This window comes from Panthera leo, chromosome C1 (assembly GCF_018350215.1).
Source record: "Panthera leo isolate Ple1 chromosome C1, P.leo_Ple1_pat1.1, whole genome shotgun sequence".
In the NCBI taxonomy this organism is placed as follows: domain Eukaryota; kingdom Metazoa; phylum Chordata; class Mammalia; order Carnivora; family Felidae; genus Panthera; species Panthera leo.
The window spans coordinates 194463946-194486495 of NC_056686.1; the positions used below are offsets into that span (position 1 = coordinate 194463946).

Here is a 22550-nt window from a genome sequence, read left to right on the forward strand (position 1 = left end):
GCCCAGGTATACATGGCTTCTCAAAGATCCTATACATGGAGACCTGGAGCATCAGTCAGACATTAGAGAAGGAGATACAGATTTGGGAATTATTAACTACTTATGTTGCTTGAGCCAGTGGCAGTGGTTAAGTTTAGAGGGAGAGAGAAGGTAGCCAGGCCTTTGGTCTTAAATCAGGTAACAAAAGATAGGAACTTGAGCGGGGGGTACCAAAAAACCAGAAAAACAGTAAGTCATTTTTGTGAGTAATATGAGTAATAAAGTTGGGTGAGAAGCAACTTACCCGAGCCAGAGGAAGACATCTTTAAAGAATGGAACATTAAGCAGGTCATATGCTGACAGGTTAAGGAGATGAAACTTGAGAAAAGCCTCTTGGACTTAGTAAGAGGAAGGTCCATGATTATTTTGAAAGAGGAAAGTCATTAAGATAGAAAATGCAGAAGCGATTTCCAGGAAGTAAGAAGAGAAGAGGGTGCATGGGTGTGAAAGTAGGAAACCACATGTCTGAAAAGGTGAAAATATCATTGAAAATACTAGATTTCATAGAGGCTGGAAGATTTAGTGGGTTATTTATTTGTGTATGTTTAAAAGATCTCAACACTTTGAAGATGGAAAATAAGGAGCCTTTGGTGTTTTTGAAATTGAACAGTTCACTAGTCCTTACTGTGTTTGTTCTAAACTTGAATCTCTCTTTTTCATTAACTCCTAGTGAGTCCATTACAGAAGAAACCCTGAAAAAGGCAAAGGAGATTGGGTTCTCAGACAAGCAGATTTCAAAATGCCTCGGGCTGACTGAGGCCCAGACAAGGGAGCTGAGGCTAAAGAAAAACATCCACCCTTGGGTTAAACAGGTAAAGGAATTTCCCTTTCCTCACAGGGTGAAATGTAGGCACCCACTCATAGAGCCATTGCCGGTATAAAGAGGGGTGGAATTCAGAAGTGATTCTACTTGTCCAGTCAATGCCCATGATCCCACCAGTTTTATTCAGCACAGGTTTGATATAAGCTTAAAAGGGAAAGGTTGAAGGGGCACTGGGACGCAAAGGTAGGACTGAGTACATGGTTTTCTCTGCCTAAATGAAAAAAAAATCAAAGTGACCTCTCCTTTACTTTTTGACCTCTGTGCAGATATATCTGCAATAAGATAAATCCTTAGTGTAATAGAAGGACTTGAAATCCCCTAGCATGGTGGCTGACCTCTTGAAAAGAATAGTTATCTCTTTTGGCACTAACTTTTTACAGGGTAATACTTTATTTTAAGTGCCCCATCATTATGGTTCATTTAGTATTCATTGTGATAGGGTTGGGCATAATGAGCTCATCTAGTATTCATGACAATCATACAAGAACTTTCATAGGTGTACCGTTGTGATTTTTTTTTTTTTTTTTTTTTTTTGGACTACAGTAGAAGGATGCCTTGGCTTAAAGTACCACCAGCTGGTTTTTGTCCTTTAAAATCATTGACTTTTCTCCATGTGCTCGGGGGCGGGGGGCGGAGGGCGGAGGGGCACATGCCTTTGGTCTCAGGCTTGATGCAGAATATTTTCTATTCAGCAATTATCTTTCCTCCTTCTCACCTGCCTTACACTAGCTTGCCCTGTTGGCCCTGAATTCTTGCTCACTAAGCTAAGCTCCTGGCCTTTGAGAACTGAATTGATTTACTTTTTCAAAATATGTTCAATGAGACCTTGTCCCCTTCCCCTCTTCCCCATGCTTTATGGTATTTATGTCATTCCATTGCTCAGTGCCATTGGTAACTTAAATTCTATGCATTCATTTGCAGACCCAAAACATTCTTACATATAGGTCATTTTGCTCTGATCTGAGCTGCTTTAGATAGTTGTCTGGGTAAGTCTTCCTGGTAACTAGTTGACTATATAACGATTGTGTTATGTATGTGAGAAATACTACTGTAATGAATCACTGATGCTCTGGGTGTGTATTGTCATTTATTGCTCAAGTGATAACTAGATTACATCATTGTTCCTCCACCCCACCTCATTTTCAGAATTAGAAAGTAATTGAATTGTACTTACCTTTTTATTGTTTTTATATTTGACAATAAGGGGCCTTAAAGGAATACGAATGCAGCGCAAATTGTTTTACTCTTGAAAAAATATAACAAAGGGACTAAAATCCCTATTTATTTATGTAATTATTTATTTATTTATATTTTCTTGCAGATTGATACACTGGCTGCAGAATACCCATCAGTAACAAACTACCTCTATGTTACCTACAATGGTCAGGTAGGAACTGCCAAATTGCTGTATGTAGAAAGCTCCAGATTTAGTAAATGGTCACCATGGGGAATATACATTTTCGTGGTTTTGGTTATCTAGTAATCTAGGTAACAAAAATGACATTATGTAGGTCAGATGTGATAATGTACTTCTATACTGACTTTTCAGAACTGCCTTAAAATGGTGAAATCAAACAAATACAACTAGAATAAGGATAATGGTTACATGAACATACAATTGTGATGTGTTCTCATGGCTATTTAATTAAAATATATTGAACTTATATTTTGTGAATAAGTAGAGTTTATACTTTATGCTTATGGATTCCCAGAGACTAATACAGTGCAGACATCAATAAGAGAAAGGATGAGAAAGATACATTCAGTGACAGGGCAAAGAGTTTAATTAGATTGAAGAATAACACATAATAATTTCTACGTCTTTTTTTTTTTTTCTCCTCAGGAGCATGATATCAATTTCGACGACCATGGAATGATGGTGTTAGGCTGTGGTCCATATCACATTGGTAAAGTGATAACTTATATTTACGTAGGACTTTACAGTTTATGTTGTACTTTTCACACATGTTAATTCTATTATTCCAAGAACTATGTATAATAGATGATGTTATAATAAGTATTTTGCAATTTCAGAAACTGAGGTTCAGACAGGTAAAGCCCAAGTTGATTTAGCTATTAAGTGATAGAAGTCGTACTCAATTGCAGATCTCAACTATAATTCCTTCTTCCTTTTCGTCATGTCACCCTTTTATGTTTTTATCCTCATAAACGAAATTGAGCCTCTCACTGGGGTTGGGGAATGAATTGCACTTTGACGTTTCCTCATCTGGCATAGTTTTACACAAAGATCTATATTTGCTCAAGAACTTTATACACCAACCAGAAATTACATTTGTAGATGAGATCTGTGAATATATGACGTCTGTTGATATCAAATGCCAAGAGCTTTTCTCATTGGTTCATAGGCAGAGCATTATAGAATTTAATTAAAACATTCCCACTGGAAATTCTTACATCCCACCCAACACTTAAAATTAGACATTTAATAATGAGATAATAATAATAATTTACAGTTACAAAGTGTATATTTAAATAGACATGATATTTCTCAAGCGTATTTAACATTTAGTCTCTGCAGATTATTCGAGTATGGAAATGATAAAATGTATAATTTAAAATGTATGTAGTCTTATTCTGTTACTTTAAGCATAGTTTGCTTTAGTTTTTATAAGTAATTAAGTGCTTCTGGATATACTACTTTAGCAATTTTTGGCCAAATCTTGAAGTAGTTCAAAAGTGTTTATTACTTTACTACCTTAGTTTCCTGTGGCTAAATGGCCTGAACACTTCCATCAGGATCTACCCTTCTCTTTTCTAGACCTTTCTTTCTTCCTATTCAAATTTTACCTTATTTATGTGACAATTCTGCATTACCTTAAGACCCAGGGCAGACTAGCTGAGCTGATAATCAAGTGTATACTTAATTGATAGTGAAAATTAGCATGCTACTATATTTGGATAAGTTACTGTTCTGACAAGAGTTTTTAGGAGACAAAATCCTAATGCAAAGGATTAGTACAAATCCCAGAACTTTCAGTTCTATGCATCCCAGTAGAGGTGATATTTTGAGGTATTTAGGCCATTATTGTACTTTGAATTACTTTTTAGAAGGTCACTCACTCTGCATGGGGTGGCCTTGCCAAGCTTAAAAGGATATGCTTGGAAAGGACAGGATTTTCAATCAATCAAGATATGTCAGAGCTACAAGGTACTTCAGGGATCATTTGGTTTAGCCCTCAGATAGCAGAGCAAGTGGAATAACTAAAATAAGAACTCAAGTATTCCAATCACTAGCTTAAATATTTTTGTGTACTGAGGTCAGTTTGTTCACTTTGAGTTTATTTTTTAAGTTCCTTTTTTTTTTCTTTTGAGAGAGAGAGAGTGAGCACATAAGCGGGGCGGGCGGTGGGGGGGAGGTGGGTAGGTGGAGAGGGAGAGAGAGAATCCCAAGCAGGCTCTGGATCAGAAACCCACGGACCATGAGATCATGATCTGAGCTCAAACCCAGGGTTGGATGCTCAACCAACTGAGTCACCCAGGTGCCTCAAAAGGGTTTTTGTTTTTTTATCATTAGAATTATCTCCCACTAACTTTGACGTTCTGAATGTTTCAAATACGGAGATTACCTAATGGAGAACTTAGCATATAAAACAAGCCAACATGTCATTGTTGTTTAATTAGTCCCTGTTTTTCCTACTATTAATGTAGTGTGCATAATGGATCTGAAATTTACATTTTGAAATTTTAAAAAATTGCATCGAAAGGGCATTCGCTTCCTAGACTTGGACTGACTGGCAATATGTTTCTCTGCTCTTTGTGTTGTAACTTCATGTTTCTCTTACCCCTTTTCCCAATCTCACCGTCTCTGCAGGCAGCAGTGTGGAATTTGATTGGTGTGCTGTCTCCAGCATCCGCACACTGCGTCAACTTGGCAAGAAGACAGTAGTGGTGAATTGCAACCCTGAGACCGTGAGCACAGACTTTGATGAGTGTGACAAACTGTACTTTGAAGAGTTATCTTTGGAGAGAATCCTAGATATCTACCATCAGGAGGTAAAAAGAGGGGGAAAATAAAGAAAGAAAGAAAGAGAGAAAGGAAAGAAAAAAAGGAAGAAAAATATATGCAGTGCATACTTTATAGATGTGTGTATATATACGTATATATACATATATATACGTATATATATATATATATATACGTATATATATGTAGATTTAAGTTATAATTCCCCTTAGGAGAAAGAGCTGCCTGTGTCTTCCACTGACTAATTTTGTAGCGAAACTCTAAAAAAATTATCCCAGCCTTAGAGTCTTGAGGCCCTGGCACAGAGTGATTATTTTTTTCTTTCTAAGCATTCCAACTAGATTGAAAACTCTTTTGGTAACATGTGCCAAACACATATTAACTACTACAAAACAACCCTCCAAAATATTTTGCAGAATGATTTCACTGGTCATCTAGACACACAATAAGCAGCCTCCCTCTAGTTCATGTGTTGTTGTGGTTCAGTAATGAGTGGTCCCCAGAGGAGAAAAGTCAGCTGTTCACAAAGGACCGGTTAATTCTTTGTGCCATGAGATGAAGCCATCAGTCTTCGGTTTAAGATCCATGAGTTCATTCTGAATGATTTCGGTACTTTTATAGCTTTCTCTGATAGTTGCACTTCCTCTCTCCCTCTGATATTACTGAGAATATCTTCACTGTGAATTCCTATGATTGCAGGTTACTATAAGTCTCTAGAAAAAGTTAATTAAATTATTTTACAGTTAAGAAATAACTGTTGGAAGATTTGAGTGATGTCCAGTGATTGTTCCTTTTGATGTTATTACAGTTAAATTCCCTGCTATCTAGAATCATTCCCGTGTATATTCATACGGTTACTGAGAAAAAAAAATACTGAGGGCCATAGTACTTAAATTCAAGTTTTGACTTGACAATTCATTGACTTGTGGAAATTTCTTCAATTCTGTGTTTCATCTTTTTGTGGTGTTGTTAATGAACCACGTGAGTGTTAAGTATGTGCTACATGCAGGTTCTGTGAAGATAACAAGATTTGTGGTTGGAGTCACATTGTAAAGTATAGAGTTCAGTGCCAGAATATATGACGATTTTATTACATTAAACAAAAATAGACAAACTAAGGATGGATATATCACCATAGTTGTCTATTTGGAGCTAAGTATACTAATCTTTTCATATGATGAAATTGAACCATTAGGTAGAGTATGCACAATTTTCGTTTTTCTCTCTGACATGTTTTTTTTTTTTTCTAACAATTTCTTAAGATTCATTTCAGGTGGGGATCAAAACAAGTACATTCTACAAATATATCTTGAGTACCTTTTAGTGTACTAGGTTGAGTACTTGAATACTAGGTTCAGAAGGGCAGAGAGCTATAAAACCAAATCCCTACCTTCAAGACATTAGAATAAAACTAGGACCCATAACATAAATATGTGAAAAATTACATAATTGTTTGAAAATATTAACAAGGATTATAGGAATCACAGCAGGCATTTTACACATAATTAATTATTTCACCATGAAATGTTTTAAGGAAAGATTAAAAAATTCTACAACTGCCTTTGGATACAGTTATACATGGATATTAATGAGATCCTTTTATAATAACTGAATTCAGTATGATGGTAAAAGATAAATTAGCCCTTCTTTGAAGCTAATTGGCATTTATAGTTGTACTCTATATTTTTAAATTTTGTATTGGAGAATATAAGAACAACATTCCATTGATGTATTTGTTAGAGTATCCCACAGGAAATGTTTTATTATTGTATACACATACCATACATACATATACATATATGTCTCCTTGTATGAGGTTGTCGTGTATATCCTCACAATCTCTAGGAGACAGACTGCTGTAATCCAAACTTGGATGCCCCTAGTGATGCTGAAGGTACTGAGACATTCAGTAGTAAATCTGCAGAAAATTGGAAGCACATCTAAACTTATTCAAAGCACACATTTGAGTCACTTTAGAAGGACGATAGGCTTTTCAAGGGTACATAGTTGTATAGGATAATAGAAAGTATGATGGGTCTCCTGGTTCAGGTCTCTTGGTCTAGTTCAGGACCAAGGCTATTTCCATGGCAACAAGGAAGCACTTCTAAAGAAAACATAAAGGGGAGTCAGAAAAGTGACATGCCCTGTGAGTAAAGCAGGCTGGTTCAGTCTATAGGGCAGGCACTCTTGATCTCAGGGTCATGAGTTCAAACCCCATGTTGTGTATGGAGCCTACTTAAAAAAACAAAAACAAAAACAAACACAAAAAGGAAAGAAGTCTTGATGAGAGGTGGAGTGAGAGGAGATTTTAGGTGTGCTAAAATCTCCTTCCTACTTGTTCTTATTTTTTTAATAGAAAATGTTACAGTGATGTATTCTTTTGGCTGCAGACATTTTTTATACTTTATAAAAAGCAGCCCTTTAAACTTAAGTCGTTAATTCCTTGTGATTGTGTCCATGGGTTCTGCTCCCTGAGAAGGAATCTGCATTTTGATTTTTTTTTTAAATTTCGGTGTTGAGTGTGGGGAAGGGTCCAGAAAGTGAGAAGTTGGAGTCTGCTATCTACAAGGGTTGGATTTGATAGATGGTATTTTGCCTAGTTCACAGTTTTGGTTAGGACATTCCTTATAAGGGAAAGGATGTTCTCAAGTTTTTTTGAGGTATATGAGTTGAAAATTATTACATTGTTTACAGAAGTTGCAACACTGTGCTTCTCTTTTATTAGATCTATTATTAAATCTTTTTCTCAGGGATGAACTATGTAATAATCTTCACAGGCTACAGCAATGAATAAGAATCACATAGATCCTGTCTAAACTTCACATTCCCTTTTTTCCTTTGAAAACTCATTGTTTAAAAAGTTATATAAATGAACATTAATTTTATTCTACATCCCAGCCCCATGTAAGACCCATTTCTCATTTTTCTATTTGTTCATTAAAAACCAGATTGAGTCTAAAATTTCCAGGCAATATTCCTGACACCTTACGATATTGCTATCTAGTTTGAGTCCTGCTTAAGTAATTTTTCTTGCTTTTACAATGAATAACTTATTTGATCATACCCCATAAAAATGTACTCTGATTAATGAGAAAATTGTTCTGTTTTTAACACCTAATACTATATGAATATATATACAATGGTACCTCTGTAACACAACTTGAGTTAAATGAATGAATGACAGACATTAATTAATTATAGACAAAACCCATTAGGCAATGAATGACTCTAAATAGAACTGGGTTTCATTCCTAGCATTTGATTTAACTGTTATTAAATATAATCTTAAGGGTCTGCCTAAAGTGTTGAAAGTTTTTTACTAAAATGTGAATTCCAAAATAAGAAAGCATGATCAATCTCATAGACAGATGTGCAAAGAGTAGAGATTTATAAATTACAGATAATACATGAAATTACAAAAATCAGGACCATCTTTTTTCAACTTTTTTTTTTTTTTTTTTTTTAATTTATTTTTGGGACAGAGAGAGACAGAGCATGAACGGGGGAGGGTCAGGACCATCTTTTAATGAGTTAAAAGATGAATGAATGGAATGAATTAACATGAATGCTATTTCTGTTAGATAAATTTTTTCTCCTGCATTCTGTCTATAATAAAGCATTTAATTGGCCCATAAAAATAAGGACCAACAAGAGTACTAAAAATATATTTGTGGGGTTGCTGCAGCTTGAATATTGTTTCAGAAATATTCTTGTGTGGGGTTGCCCTAGCTTAGTGATAATCAAGTTTAAATAAAACAGAAAACTAAACTGAGTAAAAAGATACAAACAAATCTAGGTAGGATCAATGGAACTTTGGGACCCTACTAGAATTATTTTTGGGCTGGAGTATTTAGAAATCTGTGAAATATCTGAACTTTAAAATATTTTATTTCAGTGAGTTATTTAAAACTAATTTGGCTTAAACAGTTATGATAATAATGCTAATTTGCCCATGTGGGATACCAAGTTCTTCTCCCTGAGCCCCTGCTAGTTCTGTGCTTAGAGTTGGGGCCAATTTAAGATGGAATTCTTCCACAGAACTGTCTTTTATTAACTTCGTCCTACAAACATGTTCTCTTATACTGAATTCCTTTTGTTGTGTGGGCAAAATGTGCACTTAACCATCAGCTGCTACTCTAACACATTCTGTGGATATATTTGCCTTTCCAGTGATGATCTTTATGCAGACAAAGTTTTTCTACCACTTTCAAAAAGAATGTTTTAGAAATAGCTCTCCTTGTATCCTCTAACATTAACCATCTTTGAAACTAGGTAGAAAAATAGAGCTAGCTTAAGATTCGAAGATTTGGTTTATTAGTTAGGCATACTTACTTTAAAGTACGTAAAGAATTGAGTTCTAGTGCTGGCTTTGTATTTGGTAGATGTGAAATATGGGCAAGTCATTTAACCTTTGCTGAGCCTTAGTTTCTTGAGCTATAAAATGGGGAGAGCAGTATCTACCTCAGAGGGATAGAGTAGAGGTCGAAACAAATGGTCCAGGACATATAGTAATATCCTTAATGAATAGTAGCAGTTTATTTTATTACTGTTTTGAATGTTCCTAATTTATTAAAAAATAAAAATCAATTTCATAGAACATTTTGAAAAATATTGGTTTATTTATTAATTAAAGACTTTCACTCTAACTTTGAGCTCCCATTTAGTGCAATGGACTCCAATTTTTGCTTATAGGTTGGTACTTCTTTTTTTTTTTTTAATTTTAGAAATTATTTTGAAGTCTTTCAAGTAAAAAACTTTTTGTATGCATTTAATCAAGGAATTAGTTTTTAAGCCTCTAAAATATTAACTCTGCTAATAAACTAAGAATAATAAGCAAATAAAAATATTATTATAGTACAAAGAATAAATCTTCCTAAAGGTTCTGCAAAGATGTATATTGAACATAAAAATGATAAAAGAAGCTTAAGTGCACTTATAAATATGCAGAACTGTGGATTATTGTTTTCCATACTGTTTACAATGCATTTAAGCACTCAATTGCAGGGTATTTGCTTAGGCAGTAATATAATTTCTCTCATCAAAGAGAAATTAGCTTTATCCCTTTTAAGAGTATTTCAGACTGATTTCAAATAATGATAAAATACATTTGGTGCACATCTATTATTTCAGCAGTTCTAATATTCATTAGGTTATTAAAACAAATACAAATTATGTCTAGATAAATGGCCATTCAGATATAATAATATTTTCTAATATTAATAACAATGTAGTATTTATGCACTTATAATGTGTGAGGCCTTTAATGTTTATTATCTTATTTAACTTTTCTAGTGACCTTGTGAAGCTAACAGCTATTATTATTCTAATTTTACAGACATGAAGCCTGGACAGAGTTTCACAGAGGGAACTAAGATGGGAAGGGACTTTGAACTTTAAAAAAAAAATCTTGATGTTTTGACTGCTCATAAGAGATTAAGGTTAAAGATTCAGAGACTGCTTGTCAGGCAAATAGTAAGGAAACAGGAACTCAAATCAGTTTATTGGGTACTGTAGACAGGTGCCAAGGTGGCAGTAAAAGAGAGAGGGTGTACAAATGGGAGGTGAGATTTAGACTGGACTTTAGTGGAGAGATTATGTAGAGTTTAGATAAGGGAGAAGACAAAAGGAGAAAAGAAGCAAAGGCAGTGAAGGGTAAGTGGGGCAGAATGCTTGTGAGCAGGAGTGCACATAGTTGGGACACTGAGTAGGAGGTCTTCTTGGAGGGGAGGAGAATGATAACAGATAAAGCTGGAGAGTCTTATTTTTTAATTTATTTTATTTTATTTTATTTTATTTTATTTTATTTTATTTTATTTTATTTTATCTTATTATTGTCAAGTTAACTAACATACAGCGTAGTCTTGGCTTCAGGAGTAGAATCCCATGATTTCATCACTTACATACAACACCCAGTGCTCATGTCAACAAATGCCCTCCTCAATGCCCATCACCCATTTTCCCCACCCTCCTGCCCCCCAGCCCCATCAACCCTCAGTTTGTTCTCTGTATTTAAGAGTCTCTTATGGTTTGTCTCCCTCTCTGTATCTTATTTTTCCCTCCCTTCCCCTGTGGTCAAGCTGGAGAGTCTTAATTGTCCCGTTGATGGGGATGAGTTTACACTTTGTTCTTTAGGCAAAGGGAAACTTTGGAGAAAGCAAGTATAGGAGACTTGGTGAAGCAGTTTTGTAGGATAATTAATCTGAATGTGAAAGGCTGGGGTGGAGGGGAACAGGAGAAGTGAGTGTGAAAAGGAGAGATCTATGTCTATTTAGGAAATTACAACAGTAGTCCAAGGAACACTTGATTACAGTGTAAAGTACATGGTGAAAATATTAATTGGATAGATTTCCTTTCTCTAATTGTCATGCATGTAAATGTCACACATTCATGTGTGGTTGTGTGGAAGCCTGATATGGTAATCATGTGTAATTGTATGGAACTCTTCCATAGATTTAAGCATGTAAGTGCTTGGAAAGTAAGAACCAAGTTTGTTTATCTCTGTAGCATAACTTAATATTACCCACTGATGGGAGAAATGCAAGTATCAAAGCATGGTAAGCATTTTCACTAAGGAAATGAAGGCAGTTGTTCAGTCACCGTGAAGTTGCCCCAGTGGCTGATATTGTGGGTGTCTTTTACAGGCATGCGGTGGCTGCATCATATCAGTTGGGGGTCAGATTCCAAACAACCTGGCAGTCCCTCTATACAAGAATGGTGTCAAGATCATGGGCACGAGCCCTCTGCAGATTGACAGGGCCGAGGATCGCTCTATCTTCTCAGCTGTCTTGGATGAGCTGAAGGTGGCTCAGGCACCCTGGAAAGCTGTGAACACTTTGGTAAGGAGAGAAACACATGTCTGTTTTAATGTTCGCTTTTGAAGAGTCGTAGCATGAATGTTAACTACTGCAGACATTAACTCCAGGGCAGAGAGAAGACACTGGGCTTAGTGACTTTACTTTAAAGCTGGTATATTTCCATGATTGCGGTTAAATGTTGGTTACAAATTGGTAGGAGTATTCTCATTAAGATTCAGACAATGAAAAACATTCAAACTATTTTTGAACTGGATTTGATATATAGAATTAGAAACTAGGAATTTTATATATTTCGAATGCCCAATTTACATTTTAATGGTGTCTTTTGAGAGAAAGAATAAAAAGAGTTGTGTTACCACTTGTTCTAATGATATCTTTCTGCAGAGCTATTGAATCTTTTAAACTATTTGTGCATTTTGTTGTTGTCGTTTCTATCAATCAGAACGAGGCACTGGAATTTGCGAAGTCTGTGGGCTACCCCTGCTTGTTGAGACCTTCCTATGTTTTGAGGTAATATATCTTTCCCCCAAAGTAATGATTTAAAAATCAGGAGATACAGAACCGCATGCTGTATGCTAATTGCACTTGACTTTGATATGTGAAATCTGCAAATCCATCCACAATCCCCAAACCAACATGGCTGGATGGAGGACCTATGCACAGACCTTCAGTTTACTGCATTTGTCTCGGAGTGACAGTGAGAGTCTATATCCTCCGTCTTAGAAGCCTGGCTTACGGCATCTCCTTGCCACATTGAGGGAGGATAGTTTCAATTAGCGAAGAGAACAATTAAAAAAAAAAAAACCCTAAAACTAAAAAGGAAAACCAGCCAGAACAAACCCGGGATATCTGTCTCCAATATCTGTTTCCCAGTACACAGAAATGGCAGCTTGTCTCAGACTGTCGTCAACACCTCCTGATGGTGCCTCTGGTCTGAACTTTTGAGTTTTTGAGAGCACATTTTTAAGAGATAAATTGTAATGGTGAGGGACATGGAAAGTGAGGATCTTTTATATTAAACTTTGAAACGAAGTTCTATCATCAAAGGAGAAGTTTTGAATTATCACTTCATCTCTTCAGATGTTACCACATGTAAGCACCTACTTCACTGAACAGGGGATAATAAGAGAAACATAATTTGCTGTGCACCATTTGAAAGTGTAAATGGAATTTGAGATGGGGTCCTTTAAAACAATGAAAAATTTAAAATGAGGTGGAAAACTGTCCTTTTTATTTAAATGACATTTTGTGTAAATCACAGTCAAATAATACTTCTTCATTGAGGTATTAATGCAAATTAATTTAAACAACACACAGACATTTAAGGGAGGGTTGCAGAAAGCAGCTTTGACTACTGTGCTGCCTTTCTGATCTCTGCAATCTGTCTCTTTGTTCCAGTTTCCTACACTGTGAATTAGCAATGTTATTGCCTTAGCCTTCCTGTCTTAGACATTGAAAGCTCTTTATGCAAAATTTTGTAATAGAGTAGAAAAGGTAAAGAAAATGCTACTTTTTAAAAAGAAGTGGAAAGTAGTGTGTTTCTTCCTTATTCTTTCCCTTCTCTTATTCCTCCTTCTTTCCTGCCTTCCCATCTCACTTTGAAAATATCAAAATTCAGTGTAAATTAATGTCAGCGTTCTTTCTCAAGCAGTTAGTGAGAAGGACACAGTTGAATACCTTTCAGTCAGTTCCTGTACATTATATTTGCAAATGTTACTAAAAATTTTATTCTTTTGTAACCTGGTTGGTAGTAGAATGACCTGCTTTGACAGCAGACCTGTGGGTAAGATCAGCCATTGGCAATGACCTCTGAAGAAACGGGGAAAGAATAGCTAGATCCTGGGATGAATGTTGTCAAGATTTAAGAATCTCCTGGAACCAGCAGAGTGAAAACACGGAATCAGAAAGGACAAACTTTGAGTTACTGCCATCTCTAGAGCTATGTGGTTCTCTTTGGACATTATCACAGTTCTCACCCTCAACTTGGGTGACTCTTTTGTTGATCGTTCTGATGATTAAATGGAGTAAAGTCTTAATTTAGAAAAAAAGCAAGTTCTTACTCAGTCCAGACTGGAACTAGAGGTTTCCTGGAACTGTTCTGAGAAGCAATCAAGACCAGAATGCTTTATTTCCAAAGTGATGAAAGAAACTGACTTGTCCTCCTCTCATTTCCAGTGGGTCAGCCATGAACGTGGTATTCTCTGAGGATGAGATGAAAAAATTCCTAGAGGAGGCCACTAGAGTCTCACAGGTAGTGTCTGATTTCTTCCTGGTGACTTTTACTTCTGATAGTTGCTATCTTATTTCATAGGTTTTTCTTTTCACACTATGTTAGAGTGGTTTTCCCTTTTATTTGCTACCCACTAGTCTCCTATATATGGAAATAAGAAAACTCAAATGCATTTAACTGTATTTAGATCCTTAGGGTTAGTGGAAGAAGACCAGTGCATGTTTCGTCGCAACATTTATATGGTTTTAGACTCCAGGAGTGAGCCTGGATAAACATTCTTGACTGTTCATAAGTTAGGTGCTAGTCAAGTTATCCCTGGGGTTCCCAGCCTCAAGGACTGCCCGATCAAGCTCATTATCTATCAGTGAAGGCTTTCCTGATTTTTAATTCTCACACTTGGAGAAACTTTGCCTTAGTCAACCCTGCAATTTTATTATTTTTTTTTAATTTTTAAAATGTTTATTTATTTTGAGAGAGTGAGTAGCGAGGGCAGAGAGAGAGGGAGAGAGACAATTCCAAGCAGGATTCCAGCGTGGAGCCTATCACGGGGCTCTATCCCACAAACTGTGAGATCATGACCTGAGCTGATATCAAGAGTCAGACCCTCAACCGACTGAGATACCCAGGTGCCCCAACCCTGCATTTTTAATAGTAAAACCCTTTGCTCACTTATTGATTTTTTTTCATTTTGGTACATTCCACTTGCCAGTTAATAAAAATGTTTATAATTTTGTAGTGATTTAACTACTTTCCTCCACTGCCCTCAGCTTTTATTTTATCCCTTGGTATTACCTTGGTGTGATCCATTTAAGATTTACCCAGTAGGGTTATTGATCTGCAGACCTTGTACTGTGAAGGATGAAAGTAATATTTGCCTTTTAAAAGCTTTCAAAAGCTTGTTGGGTTTTAAAGAGAGAGAGAGAGAGAGCACAACTCATAGAGAAGAGTTTGATGTTTGGCAAGTAGAATTTGGAGGGAGCTGAAGAGTAAAGTCTGAAGCATTTCAAAGAGGAATAAAATAACATGGTCTGTGCCTCCTCATGAAGCCAGACCTCATTTCTGTGTGGTGGTTGCCCCCCCAAGGACATTGGAGCAGTAAAGAAAATAGCTAAGGATAAAGGGTGAGAAAGACAGAGTGTAAAAGAAGAAAACCAAATAGATTTTGATTCAGTTTGAAAGTCGATGGCTGAGGAGGGATTCTCTCCAGTGGGCCAGTTTTCATTAATGTGCCTGGGAGCAAGACACAGTCTTCTTCTCTATTTCACTTCCTGCAAGGGTCCAGGCAAACTCCCCTTCTGAGAAACCAGTTACACCCAGCTGGTCTCATGTGAATGATAAGACAGGTGTCCTCTCTTTTCTGCCTGGAACACTGGATCTTGCAGGACCTCTATTCATAGAATATTTTAAATATATATATTTTACTGCTAGCATATGGATGGAACCCACACTGGACCAAAGTTTTATAATGGAGATGTCCTGACTGAGTACATTCTGGTTCAAGGATTCCCATCAAACTCCAGCAGAATCTGGAATACTCAGTTCAGTGACTCTGAAGTAAAGATAGATCCCATCAATCATTCATCTATTTATGTATTCATTCATGTTACCACCTGCTATATAATGGCATTGTTCTCAGTATCAGAGGCTACATTCATACAAAGAGAGATACGGTCTGCTCTCACAGAGGACTCTCTTTACTAGGGACATGAAGCTTCAAATAATTAGAATTAAATATAATAAGTATTGATATAATAAAATACAAGATACTGAGGAAGAGTGTAAATGAGATACATCCCTAAAAAGGGGCTTTTTAAATTAATTTAAAATGGTTTATTTAGAATTAACTGGATGAAAGTTTTATATTGTGGGTGTAAATAGAAGAAAGTAGAGTAAAGTAAAGGTTCAAACCTGAGAAAGAGCATGGGGTTTCTAGAAACTGTTAAAGGATTCAGTATATGGCTAGGACACCAACATGGTAGAGGAGAAGATAGATTCGGTAGGGAGCAGACAAAGAGAACCTCGTCAGTTATACTGACTTTGGATTTTAGTCATAATTTCTGATTTTAGTCATACTAGAGTATGGAGAGTGAATTCTGGGGCAAGACTGAATTCATGGAAGAAGGTTAGGGGCTGTTGCTATAGTTCAGGTTAGAGATGACAGTGCCTTGGATCAGAGTAATAATAGTAAAGATAAAGGGACATACATACATTCTAGAAATATTGAGATGGTCATTGGAGGCAATTAGTGAATAGAAGGAAGTAGATGGTGAAAGAGTATCTGATAAAGGATGATTCCTGAGCTTCTGCCTTGGACAACTGGATGGATGGTGGTACCATTTATTAAAATAAGAGAACATGGGAGAAGGAGAAATTTTAGAGAAGGAGATTATATATTTATTTTTTTGACCTTTTGTATAAGGTGCCTATGAGAAATCTAAGCAGAGATGCTTCAAAAGCAGTGGGTTATACAGATTTTAAATCGAGAATCAACGTCATGGCTAGTGATAGAAATGTACATATAGTTTTGGAAATAAATATATCATTTTAGTCAGAGCCTCAAGAATGGAAGCAATCACCAAGGAGACAGTATAGAGGAAGAAGAATAGCTAAAGCAGAGACAAGAGGGATACCCGCATTTAAGGACTGACCAGAGAAAAAAGAACATGAAGGAGCCTGACAGAGAAACAGGAAAAGGTAGTTTATGGAAGTAAATGGAAGAAACTATTTTAAGAAGGCCAACAATGTATAGTGCTGCAGAAAAATAGAAATTTATTAAATTGTCTTTCCTGGGGTGCCTGGGTGGCTCAGTCAGTTAAGCATCTGACTCTTGTTTTTTTGGCTCAGGTCATGATCTCATGGTTCATGAGTTTGAGCCCCGAGTCAGACTACACTGACAGTGAGGAGCCTGCTTGGGGTTGTCTATCTCCCTCTCTCCCTGCCCCTCCCCCACTCATGCTGTCTCTGTCTCTCTCAAATAAATAAACTTAAAAAAAAAAAAGAAATTTTCTTCCTCAACATGGTGAGGACTATTTCATGGATTTGTTCAAATGTCCAGGATGGTGGATGCTATTATTCCCCCACTCAGATCCCTTTACCTGTGGAAGCACCTATCCCTAACAGTAGCGATAGCTGATAACACTTACCAGCTACACTTCTCTGAGTAACTATCCTCAGTCAGATGAGAGCTTCATCAACAAGGAGGCAAGATCCCTCACATCACCACCACCCTGAAAACACTAGACAGTGAGTGACCTTTGCCTCAAGATGGGACTTACTCTGTGTTGCAGTTCGTGTTCCAGAGCTCCCTAGGGGGTAAGGCCAAATTCAGTCTCCACTGAGACCATAGATTTACTAGCTTCTTCCTGCTGCCCCATCCAGCTTCCCTTTCTCTCTCTCTTTCTTTCTCTTCCTTTCTTTCTTTCTCACTTTCCCTTTCTTTCTTTCTTTCTTTCTTTCTTTCTTTCTTTCCAAATTTTTATTTATTTTGAGAGAGAGAGAGAGAGAGAGAGAGAGAGGAGAGGGATGGGCAGAGAGAGAGAGAGAGAGAGAATCCTAAGCAAGGTCCATGCTATCAAAACAGAGTCTGAGGCAGGGCTCAATCTCATGAACTGCAAGATCATGACCTGAGCCAAAATCAAGAACTGGATGCTTAATCGACTGAGCCACCTAGGTCCCCCCCACCCCAATCCTGCTTTTCTAACTCCCTACATAAATCACCTGAACAAGGATCCCTGTCTCAGGATTGGCTAGAGAAGCTGAGATAGCTGGTAAACTTTTCTTTCTTTCGATTATGCTATTATAGTCATAATACAGAAGAAATCCCATATAGTTCTTAACACAGCTCCAGCAAGCCTGCTGAGGGAAACTTTGGGTATTTAAAGAAGAAGGAACAGAGATGGAAAGAAATCTTTTTTGTTTTCTTGGCTAATAAACAGCTACATATCTAGTCAGCTTTTGAAGAAAATGAAGTATGGAAATTGGCCTCTTTAATAGAAGAGAGAATTTTATTTATGGCATAAAACATTGGTGGTTTCCAATTTTCCACAAAATTCCTTTTCATTTCAAGTGTTCTACTAAAGGAGATAAAGTATATGAAATGTAATACATATGCATGAGATGAACTCTATGATAGTGGCCCAAAGGAGCTTGTGTTCAGAGGAAAAGAAGATGTTTGGAGAAGGCTGAGGGGAGGAGGTAGCATCTGAGTCAGGCCTTGAAGGAAGAGTTGAGGTTTGAAAGATGAAGCTGAGGAGAGAAGGTGGGGTGCACATGGAGAAGAGAGGCATGGAGACGGGTAACAGCAGGGTCTGGTAAGCAAACAGGTGGTGCAACTTGCGGGCGCTTGGGGCAAAGAGGAGAGGAGATACCTGAACCCTGGAGCTCCTCAGTCAACCTCTTCATTTCATCTGGAGAAAGCAAGCAGTTGTCCAGGTGCGGAGGGCATCACTGCACTGTCATGAAAGAGCTGGGAATGGGGCATGAGAAGGGTCTAAAACAGTGGAGAAAGGAAGGACCTTTTAAGATTAATAAAGTGAAATGTTGCAAATCCCACGTGTTAGAAATGGTTTAGAACATGTCCGTTCCAAGTAACAGAGGCCACCTTTGACCTAACAAAACCTCAACAAAATAATGAGATTCTCCTAAGTTCTCTTGCAGTCTCCTGGAGAGAACTGATGTAGGACCTTACAGTGCTTGGAAAAGATGAGTGTAGAAGAGAGAAAGAACTTGAACCAATATATATATATATATATATATATATATATATATATATATATATATTATATATAATATATATGTATAATATATAATATATAATATAAATATAGTATATATTATATATAATATAAATATAATATAAATGTATATAAATAATATATATATAATTATAAATAAAATAGAGAGATATTCATAACTCTGGGAACAGAGATGGGACCCCCAGTGGACCCTCTCCTCAGCCCCCTCTTTTCTCTCACTCACTTAAAAGTCTATATTTGAAATTTCAGCCCTCATGTTCAATTCACTGAGTACTCAAAACTGAAGAAAGACCGTCTGCCTCACTGAAAGCAGAGAATGACCTTGTTCTTAGTGAACAAACTGGCTAAAGAGTTTGTGTAATGTGTTTGGCATTAAGATTTTTGCAAGTACTACCCTGGGATTTGCTTAAGGTATACAATTTTTACCTGACACTGTACACATACTGTCAGCTAAAGATTCTGCCCTTCTGTTTTCCTTGATGACAGGAACACCCAGTGGTGCTGACAAAGTTTATCGAGGGGGCCCGGGAAGTAGAAATGGACGCTGTTGGCAAAGATGGAAGAGTAAGTGTTTTATCCCTATATCCTAGATCCGTGCCTTCTCATCAGGTTTTCTTTTCTTTTCTTTTCTTTTTTTCCTTAGCGGTTTTGAAACAACACAGATTAGAGGTCATTGTTTCTACAAAACATGTCTCTAATAATAGTGGACAAGCTGCTCAGTCCAAAAAAAAATTTCAGTTTCACTGACAATTTGGTTGATGTGTCATGGGAGTCATATATCCTGTGTTTTATGCTATTAGAATTCCTCTTTGATGATATTCAAAATTAATTATCATCCTCTATTCATCATTCTTTTTGATAGATTTTTCTCTCATTTTCTTTTGTCTGTGGGTTTCCTTTTATGTTTCAACGAGTATTATAAAAACATCCAATACTTTGCTTTCTGAAGTTCCTGATTGAATCCCTAGTTTTTCTCCTCTCTTGATTTCCCAGCCTCCACTCTTTTATTGCATTAATAAAGACAAAACTCAACAGAGTGGGGTGGATAAGGATAATAACATAAAATTTGTTTACCAAATCACATCTTGTATTGCTAACACAATGAATGCCTCCAACTTCAGGGAAAAATGAAGATGTGAGAAATGCTTTCCTTTAGTTTGCCTGGTGCACTAATAAGGCACTTATGATTTATCTTGAAATATAGGAAGTTATGTTTTAGGGACTCCATGTCATTTTATTTGCTTTAATGAAAACTAAAAAAAGTTGTTCTTCATTTTCTACTTGGTAAATACTTCAAAACACTACTGAAAATGTTAAATCTTCTTTTTGGCTTTTTTGTCTTCCAGATTAACAGTTCAAAGTAGGGTTTTTTGCATGTTGCATGAACATACATATATGAAACATATGCTGTGATATATATACATACACACACACACACGTATATACATATATACGCAGTAATGATGACTTCATACCACAGAATCATACAATCGTGAGTTTAAGCACCCTTGAAATCATTTATTTTAACCCCACACCCCCAAGGATGAGAATTCTCTTTACAGCATCACCAGAAAGTGCTCACCTGTTTTCTGTTTAATAACTTTGGTTACACAGAACACAGAAATTTGTCAGGTTAAAAGGTATCCCATATATATATATATATATATATATATATATATATATATATATATATATATAGACATCTCATTTATTTCTTCTTTTGAAGTAAAGTCTGCTTCCCTAGAATTTTTTTGTTTCTGACCTCTGGCCTCCAGAATTGTAGAGCATATGGTTAATCTTCCCCCCTTTCAACATTTTAAGTATTTTAATACTCAGGTATAACATAAGAGGGATGTAATCATACCAGTGTCAAAGTGGAGAATGTAAGACTGGCCTAGAGAAATTTGTGCTTTTTCAAATATTGTGCTGGTAAAGTAATGCTGGTCTGTTGGCCTGGTTTGGTTCCAATTTGCTAGGATATGCTCTTAACCTAAGCTTCTCTCAGACATCAACCACTGCTTATCAGCCTAGACTCCTTCTTTTGGAAATGATTCAGGTTATTCACATAATTTTTAAACAGTCATACTCAGAAATGGACATAGTACTTCAGCTACATTATGATTTTTTTCAGAGCTCAGTGGCAATATTGCCTCCCCATCTCTAGACACTATAAAAAAATCTGAGTGCTTACTATGCACTAAATATCATGTCAAACACGGAATACGTGTTCGTTCTTATCCTTATAAACATTCTGTGAGACAGATACCATTGTTAGCACTGTCTTATCAGAAACCAAGCCTGCAAGATAAAGTACCTTGCCCAGGTCACAGAGCTCATAAGTGACAGCAGGAAACTCAAATGTTACTCTGCTTTAAGTCATTTATAAATCTGATAAACAAATCATGTCTGTAATTTATTTGTTTTTTTACAGTTGCCCAGTTATTCTCCCCCACAGTCAGCTTTATCATTTCCCAAAGACACACATAGAATTAACATTCAGGTTATGGCGACTGAGACCATAAACTTTGGAATGTGACAGATAAGGCTTGAAAATCCTGAGTTGGCCATACAGGAGTCACATGCACTTGGATTATTTCTTCTTATATTGCTTTAGTCTCCTCACCTCTAAGAGAAGACAAGAATAATTGCCTCTTGCTTCCCTTCTTTATCAAATTTCAATTTTTTTAATGTTTATTTTTAAGAAAGAGAGAGACAGAGCACAACCAGGGGAGGGGCAGAGAGAGGGAGACACAGAATTCACAGCAGGCTCCAGGCTCTGATCTGTCAGCACAGAGCCTGATGTGGGGCTTGAAATCAGGAACCCGTGAGATCATAACCTGAGGCAAAAGCAGATGCTTAACCGATTGAGCCACCCAGGTGCCCTCTCAAATTTCAATTTAAAAATCTCTTAATCTTTAGATCTGAGGCCTTCTTTCTGGTCCACCTAAGTTGTAACATACACCCAGCTGTTCACCTCTCCCATCTTTTCTTTTCCAGTGTCTAAAACCTAATCTGGAAGGAAAAGATAAAGATCCCTCCTGTGCCTCCCAAATGCTTGTTTCCTATTCTTAAAAGTCAACATGAGTCACTTTAGTTGTCCTCTTTTCCCAGTATTTGTACCCATTCCAGTCAATGGAGGAGGGAGGTCAGCTCAGCCACTGTCAGCTGCCCTGGGGCAGTCTGTCACTGCACAGGGAGGTGGCTAAGTCTACATGTGCAGCCCTTCATATTCCTCTCATCAAGGACTGAGCGAAGGAACTAGTCAATGCTCTAGGCATCTGTTAGAATGGCGGGGTTTTTGGGGGGAGTGAGTGGCGAGGCAGTAGCTTCACTGAAATAGGTGCCTGACAACTCTTTCTAAAATCTTCTTTTGGCCAGGTTATCTCCCATGCCATTTCTGAACATGTGGAAGATGCAGGTGTACACTCAGGAGATGCTACTCTGATGCTGCCCACACAAACCATCAGCCAAGGAGCCATTGAAAAGGTCATCATCTACAAATAAAAGTGCAAGGGGAAAGGCAAAAATTAAAAAAAAATGTTTTTAACTAAGGAGTAATGTAGGACATGCCCCAGGTGAAGTGTATTATAAGGGGAACTTTCTTGCTCTGAGTCTGCTGGATATTTTAGAGATAACAATTTCCTTCTTGCCCTTTTAAAAAAATAAGTTTATTTATTTATTTATTTATTGAGAGAGAGAGAGAGAGAGAGAGAGAGAGAGAGAGCATAAGTAGAGGAGGGGCAGAGAGAGAGAGAGAGAGAGAGGGAGAGAGAGAATCCCAAGCATGCTCTGTGCTATCAGTGCAGAGCCCAACGTGGGGCTCGAACTCATGAACCATGAGATCATGACCTGAGCCAAGATCAAGATTCAGATGTTTAACCAACTGAGCCTCCTTCCTGCCCTT

The 22550-nt window shown here is 36.9% G+C and overlaps 1 protein-coding gene across 1 annotated transcript in view; it reads left to right on the forward strand.

Moving 5' to 3' along the window:
- The window catches only part of CPS1 (carbamoyl-phosphate synthase 1), a 127453-nt gene that overhangs the window by 83293 nt on the left and 21610 nt on the right, over nt 1-22550 (forward strand). The window contains exons 22-30 of the mRNA XM_042950028.1: nt 710-851; nt 2184-2249; nt 2706-2769; nt 4695-4876; nt 11489-11683; nt 12105-12172; nt 13838-13913; nt 19133-19210; nt 22025-22132. Coding sequence (XP_042805962.1) covers nt 710-851; nt 2184-2249; nt 2706-2769; nt 4695-4876; nt 11489-11683; nt 12105-12172; nt 13838-13913; nt 19133-19210; nt 22025-22132 — 979 coding nt within the window. The remainder of the gene's footprint in view (nt 1-709; nt 852-2183; nt 2250-2705; nt 2770-4694; nt 4877-11488; nt 11684-12104; nt 12173-13837; nt 13914-19132; nt 19211-22024; nt 22133-22550) is intronic.